Below are 7,251 nucleotides of genomic sequence, written 5' to 3' on the forward strand. Positions count from 1 at the left end.
ATATATATAACTTGGACTAGCAAAAGAAATAGGAAATATGGTCTTTTATTTAGTGGCCAAAAAATAAAATAAACTTGTGTGAGAAATAGGAAGTTTACATAAATTCCAGCAATACTAACTTGGTCAAACTGCTACGGTTGATGCGGAATTTTTATTTTATTTAAATGACGGTAAATTCAAGGGCATCAAACCCTGAAGTAGCCGTTGTTGAAGTTATTGAGGGATTTGTCCAGTGGATTTACAAATTCAAAAGATGAAACTGAAACCCCTTCCATCTGCCCTCACTTCTGGAGCTTAAATATCAGCTGGATCTGTCAGCAACCCGGCAAAGGACTCAAAACATAGATATTCAAGTTGATGGGAGTATGAAAAAAGAAATATTTACAAAATCCAAACCAGTCCATAAACATTTCATATGATCAGAGAGCCATCGAACTCTCATCAGAGCAAGCCAATGTAAATGTCAAGTCACAACAATATACATGTTATTGGAAAACAGAAAACGTAGTATTATTAACAGACGAGGAAAATATTGAGCATCCAGCTTGAGGATTAATAACCCTGCCCTGCAAGCTCTTCCTTCAAGACATGTTCCCAATCTGAGGAACAGCTATCATACCAGCCACCATGGGGTTGGTCTACGAACCTATCAGTGAGGCGAGATTGAGTCGCAGCATCATCATTTATGAATAAACAGAACTCCTTCACAGTAGGTTTGTCTTCAGTAGAGTCAGCTCGATAATTTGGGATGAGAGGTTCCATATTTACATCCAAAGTTCTGTCTTTCGTTCCATCTTTATACATTCGAGAAAGCTTTATCAGATCCATGTACCCATTATCAATACTCACTCCCTGGTGCTCTTCCATATCCAAGGAACTTGAATTGCCGTCTCTGTGTTTCAAAATAACAGATGCTTCAACATCTTCTGCCTGGCTTGATGCACTTGACATGGAAGAATCCTGGGTGGTTACATCTGCCTTTATGCTATCTTTTGTATCATCTGTCAATTTGCTGACCTTGTTCAGATCAGAAGAAACCTTGGAACTTGACAATTTCTCTACAGCTGATATAGTCACAGAATTAGAGTCGTCATCCCGGCCATTTAAAATACAAAATCTGGTCATAACATCATCTGCATGGCTGCTCCTTCCTGACATGGGGGAATCCTGGATGGTATAGGACATCATGCTATCTTTTGTATCATGTGCCAACTTGTCAACCTGGTTCTGATCAGGAGAAACAATAGAGCTTGCCAATATCCCCCCAGTTGCTGTATTCACAGAACTAGAGTTTTCAACCCGGCATTTTAAGATACGAATTCTGTCCATAACATTATCTGCATGACTGCTTGCTCCCCTTGTAGAATCCTGGAAAGATATATTGGACTTGGAGATATCTTTTGTGTCATGTGCCAATTTGTCAACCTTGTTCAGATCAGGAGAAACCTTAGGACTTGACAAATCCATGGCTGAAGTATTCAGAGAATTAGAGTCATCAACCCGGCTTTTTATGATATGAAATCTGGCCATGACATCATCTGAATGGCTGTTTCTGCTCAAGATAGATGAATCTGGAACATCGTGAACAGGGCTACCCTCATCTTCAGCAGGCAATATGTCAGATGAAACCTTAGGCCTTGAAAGATTCTCCATGATCATAGAATTTTCAGGTACAACTGGGGCTGCAGAAGAAAAATCTAAGAAGAAAATGCACAAGATTTTAGTGAACTCATGCCTTTTGATTGCATAAATTAACGTGATGATAAGAAATAGGTAATGGGTTTACCATTTACTTTTTGGGAGCTGCCTTTCTCTATCTCTATCTTCAATCGATTAAAGCGAGTCATACAATTCACCACACATAGTGAAGCTTCTGCTTCAAGCCATAGATTCTTATACAGAAGAATTTGAGACTCTGATTCTTCTTTGATCGGAAAATTCTGGGCAAGAACCTTCTTTATGGCCTGTAAATCACATTTCAGTACCAAAGAAATTTAGTATTCTTTTCTTTCTTCTCCTTTTCATCCTTACACAGCAAGAATCATTTTGAGATTGGACTTTCTATAAAACACATGCGATAGCAACAAAAGAATACCTGGGTCACATTATCGTCTTTGACTGTATCTGCAGCACCCCTCACAGAAACCAAATTTGACAGTTTCTCCTTTCTCTCATCAGACACAATTTTACACTCTTTCTCGTCCTCAAAATGCTGGAACTCAAGTTGGCCCTGAAAAAATAACAATATCAACAGCAGATACTGTTGGGCAATTTACATTCATGTCCTGAAATTACACTATTCAATGTGGTGATAAGACATTGAGACACGCATGCTCAAGACAGATTGATGAGGGGCCAGGGAATAAGATTATCATATAGATAATGCCTACAGGTTTAGTATTTTTAAATGGACATCACAGATTCAACACCAGAAAGGGAAAGGTGCGGGATTGGATCATGGACTGATCTTACCACAACTAAAATTTGCTGAACCATACATTACAAACCAATGAGAGATCAATGTCTGTGTGTGATGGGAACTGGGTTTTACAAGTTTCACCATTCCACCAAGCAGCGCCTTTGATTCATACCTTTTACGAATCCATAGCTTCTTCCAGGCTATATAAAATTTAAGGTGTTATATGAAGTTAAACAGGATGATGGAATACCTTGTAAAGCTCAGATAACTTTCCAGGAGATTGAGAAGTGGCTTGCCGAGGAATCAATGATTCTTGTTTTGAATTCTTCCTCTCTGAATTCTTGGATATAAAAATATCAAGATTGTTGATCACATCTTTAAGAACATCAAAATCTTCATCCTTCAATTCACACGTGTCATTTGAAGAATAAAATAGAAGCAATTCTGAGAGGTTGTGCATTGTATCAACAAGTGTTCGAGCATGCATCTTTGACGAAGATTCCCCAACCTGTGATTGAGGGTGCTGAGCAGGAGCATGTTCTGAGGAAGGTGGTGAACATAAGACATGTTCTATAGCATGATACGGCACATGAGATGAACAATCATTAGGGTTGTCGTTGATTTTCCTTCTAACACCTGCAACATCAGAATTTTTCTTAGATGGCCATTCACCTTCTTCAAGACTTTTCTGCTTAGTGTGGACAGGTTTAAAATCAGGCAGTATACTTTCTTTCCTAGGTTCATCAATGACATCAGAAATTTGAGCTTCATTGCAATAGCTTGATTTCCTTTGGCAGGGTCCATATTTCACAGCATCATCAATTCCTTCTCTAAACAACACATTAGCAACTAAAGGCCTCTTAAAAGAAGAGGCTGGACGATGCTCCAGACTCTCATTATTGAAGGTCATGGAGATATTACTTTGTTTCTCAGGGCAGTCTTTTACAGCATCATTAGTAGTGGAAGGGGAAATCTGAGGGCCTTGCAGATTCAAGCCATTGCATGCCTCTACCTTATTCTGTGGATTCACAACCTCAGAACCTTTGAATGCAGATGGAAGAGAAACTGGAGCCCCTTTCCAGCATGGCGAGTCCACAGCAGGGAAGTAATGATCTAAACTTTCAGAAGTAATTTCTACAGAACCAGCAGCCTCATGATCATCCACAGCCAAATTGAAGAAATCTAGATTTTTGCAAGGAGCTCTATTTTCCATTTTTTCTCTGAAAAGTTCCAAGAAATCAATAGAAATATTTTTGTTGCTAAGCAACTCTTCATGGTTTTTGGAGGTAACTTCTGCAAAGGAATCATCATTTTGTTTCAAGTGAAAATTAACTAGGCTGGAATCATAGCAAACTTTGCCTTTGGAGCTAATAAATGGATTAGGCTCTTGCGCAAAAGAGGTGTTATTGCCAGCAAAATCCTTCTCATCACCATCAGTACCAGTATTTATATTTTTAAATGAATATGTATCTTGTCCCGGGGGTCTAATGACAACAGCAGGTGAAGGCTTCATCATTGGCATCCTATCATTTGAACTAGCATCACGCTTCCTTGAGGACTTTCCATATGAAGTGACATGCAGCATTTGATTGTTTGGAGAATTGACTACATTTGAGGATGACACTTGAGGATAGGCTTGTGGTGCTGCTGGAGGGAATATCAATGATGGTGGTATTGTAGGCATGGACTCGGGTTTTTCAACAAGGAAGGCTTTATAATCCAGTTGTCCTGTGCTTGCAGACCCGGTGTGCATTTGCCTTCCAACCATGTCAATTCCAAGGGAATTTTCTTCACATTTGCTCACATCTTTGAATGCAGAAAACCCTGCAAGTAGTAGCAATTAAGGAAATGTTAGATTATGGGCAACTCTCCAGGCTAAAAGTGCTTTATCTTACCATTTATTTTCCACTGGGTGCATACTTCAAAAACAGAACTACTATGCAATCAATGCCAAAAAAAAAATCAATTTAGTTATGATTATTTATAATTGAGAATGATTCGGTAGATGGTAAAGAAGAGCTTCCTTAAAGACTTAAAATGACTTAAGGGTAAAAGTAACACCAACGATACAGATCATGGCAGAGTAAAAGGGACATATTCTGAATCCTATATGTAAAACATTAAAAATAATGACACTGTTATTTACATCCCCTCAGTATCAATAAGGAATGGATAAGTTACAAAGAGGCTTAGCTGTAGAAACCTATAGTTTGCCCAGCAGTCTTCAGAAAACATAGTTAGAATAATAGATACACGGAAGAGAGATAAAAATACAATTACTCCACAATTACAAAGAAAACAAGACAAAATGCATATCTCCTCCATTGGATATGAGAGAAAATCACCCTTTCATATTATGTTCATCCTTCTTAACTTTGTCAATGGGCATGGAGAAATTAACCAAATGACTTGAAACAGAACAATTAAAGATCAATATAGAGTGTTTGATGCACCAGACTCTGGATAGAGACTTCAAAATAACACCCATTCTAAGGTGGAGATGCAACTAAGAAACTATCAGTATTCAAGGTCTATGGCATGAAGAATCGTGAGCACAGTAATTTGTAAAGACAACAAATCACTAATGAGTATGAATCGACAAGAACAAAATGCAAGGCTCAAAGTAGCATAAAAAGTAATTTTACTTAATTTTATACTCACTGATACTATAAATTGATTCTCAGTAATAACAAAACAGAATAATGAGACAAGGATACCTTGATTAATAAAATTCTCCTTCTCACAAAAACCTCCATCAAGGTGCAATTTTTTGCTCTGATTCCAATCAGTAACTCCCCCCCACAAGCCACTCCACTGAGTCGCATGCTCCAAACCCAATGAGCTTTGAGTATAATCATCGTGAGATGATCCATTTGACGTTCCAACATAAGAATTAGACAGCAATTCATAACCAGATTGGTGGGGGATTTTCAAGTGACCATCACTACCAATTGCAGGCGAGACATACGAGGATGGATAATACGGTACAGCTTCAACAAGGCTAGGGTTACTCTGACCATACAAAACAGCATCAGTCGATGCCAAAACAAGAGGGTGGTTCTTAGACGGCACCTGGGGGGTAGGTGATGAGTATCCAAACACATTTGGGGACGGTATGGAATCAAATTCCAGGTTGGGAATGGGAAAAACATCGGGTCTTGAATTGGGAATGTGAGAGTTAGAGGTAGCCCAATTGTGTGAAGAGGGATTCAAGCTAACAGGATAAGTGGGCTCAGTTAAATCCAAAAGGGGTTTTGCTACAGACCTATCAACAGTGAAAGGTGGGGCTAAAGGTGATAAATTTGAAGAGGAAAATGATGATCCACCTCCATTATTGTAACCATAAGGAACCCCAGAACCCATCATCTCATCAACTCTATCTCTTTATGTTGTGGTAACAAATAACTGTATAAAATGATTAAAAACCACATAAATTCATCTCATTAAGAATCTTTAGAGTGATAATCAAGACTAATAATCAAAAGATATAGCTATGATTATCAAAAACAAGAGTTATGCACAAAAAACAGTCAATATATGATAAAAATTATGAGAATCAACAGATGGAAAACTGAAGAAGATTAAAAAAACAAACAAACAAACAAACAAAGAAAAAAGATGTTACCAGAGAAGCAGACTGCTGCCAAGAGAGTCAGGGAAAGAGATATGGCACGTGTGGTCTCTCTCTCTCTCTCTCTCTCTCTCTCTCTCTCGTCTTGAAGATGAAGGTTTCCAAGGGAACATGTATTAGTTTACTTGTGCTCTGTTTGGATTAATAAATTAGTGTTAACTACAAAGCAGTCCACAAAATATGAAAAATACACAAATTCAGTACCTAAATTATAAATTCTTGTAATTGTACCACTAACATTAGCCTAACAATCAAGCTCCCAAGTTATATTCTATTGACCCATCCAACTACAGAGGGATTGGTAGTTGGGAATGACTCTTTTATCGATCATACTTAAAGATTTCTAGTATTTGGTAAAGTAGTGTTAAGTATTTTTCAATTGAAATATTTTAAAATAATTTTTTAAAAAAATTGATATTAATACATTAAAATTATTAAAAAATATTTAAATCTGATATTTTTCAGATAAAAACTAATTTAAAAAAAGTTTTTCATATTTTTTTTTTAAGTATCCACTTTCTACTAACTAGTAACTACTAATAAGCATGAAACACTTAAATACAATGACTTCGTAAAAACAAAATTGGAATAATAAAAAGATAGATTCCTATTATTCCACCGTAGAAAAAGGACGAATCCATCTTTTTCTTCTTTGGGATATGGGCCGCATAATTATGTTTTTGAGATGCAAAATCTAAATCATTATCATTGTTTGCAATCCAAAATCATGAGCTTTTAAAATTTTTGTTTATAAAATGAAAAGGGTTTCATGTTTCAATTTGATTAAAAGAATAGATGATGTATCACAAATCTAATTAGTTTAAAAATAAGTTTTTTGATTGAATAATTAATTAATCAATCAATCAGTTCTAATAAATTTTTTTTTTAACCAAGATAGTTAATAACTTGTACTTGGTACTTTGTAAGTCCAGGTGTCTTATAGTTAATACATGTACAAAAAAAAAATTTGATGAACAACTCTTAGATTTTTAAGTAAGTATTTTAAAAAATACAATAACATTCTAGAAAGAGATGCTCTTAAATATGTATGCAATATAAAATAAAATTTATGATATTTATTTTGAAAGATTCATGTTGTATTTGTAGTCTATTGGTTTTTTTTTTTTTTTTGTGGAGAAAAGAAGTTAAAATGTAATTTTATCTTTATAATATTTTGAGTTGTATTCCGCTTATTTTATTC

General features: G+C 36.1%; 1 protein-coding gene across 2 annotated transcripts; it reads right to left on the reverse strand.

Annotated features, from left to right (window-relative positions):
* Nucleotides 1-380: 380 nt before the first annotated feature.
* LOC118037801 (uncharacterized) lies at nucleotides 381-6,130 on the reverse strand. 2 transcript variants are annotated; one of them, XM_035043905.2, is made up of 7 exons: nucleotides 6,045-6,130; nucleotides 5,137-5,824; nucleotides 3,146-4,243; nucleotides 2,670-3,055; nucleotides 2,096-2,230; nucleotides 1,787-1,964; nucleotides 381-1,697 (listed from the first exon to the last, which is right to left on the reverse strand). In XM_035043905.2, the coding sequence occupies exons 2-7, from the start codon at nucleotides 5,783-5,785 to the stop codon at nucleotides 553-555; spliced, it is 3,591 nt and encodes a 1,196-aa protein (XP_034899796.1). In that variant the 5' UTR covers nucleotides 5,786-5,824; nucleotides 6,045-6,130; the 3' UTR covers nucleotides 381-552. The 2 variants fall into 2 exon arrangements, with proteins under 2 accessions (XP_034899796.1, XP_034899793.1); XM_035043902.2 differs by having other exon boundaries at nucleotides 2,670-4,243.
* Between the last annotated feature and the right edge of the window lie 1,121 nt (nucleotides 6,131-7,251).

Source organism: Populus alba, chromosome 12, assembly GCF_005239225.2.
Source record: "Populus alba chromosome 12, ASM523922v2, whole genome shotgun sequence".
NCBI lineage: Eukaryota > Viridiplantae > Streptophyta > Magnoliopsida > Malpighiales > Salicaceae > Populus > Populus alba.

Excerpts from the sequence above, each read along its gene's own strand:
- LOC118037801 (XM_035043902.2), bottom strand. The coding sequence starts at position 5,785 with ATGATGGGTTCTGGGGTTCCTTATGGTTACAATAATGGAGGTGGATCA. Across the intron at positions 4,244-5,136 it reads GGAGAATTTTATTAATCAAG|GGTTTTCTGCATTCAAAGAT; the intron begins GTATCCTTGTCT and ends TACTACTTGCAG. Across the intron at positions 1,698-1,786 it reads CAGCTCCCAAAAAGTAAATG|ATTTTTCTTCTGCAGCCCCA; the intron begins GTAAACCCATTA and ends TTTTCTTCTTAG.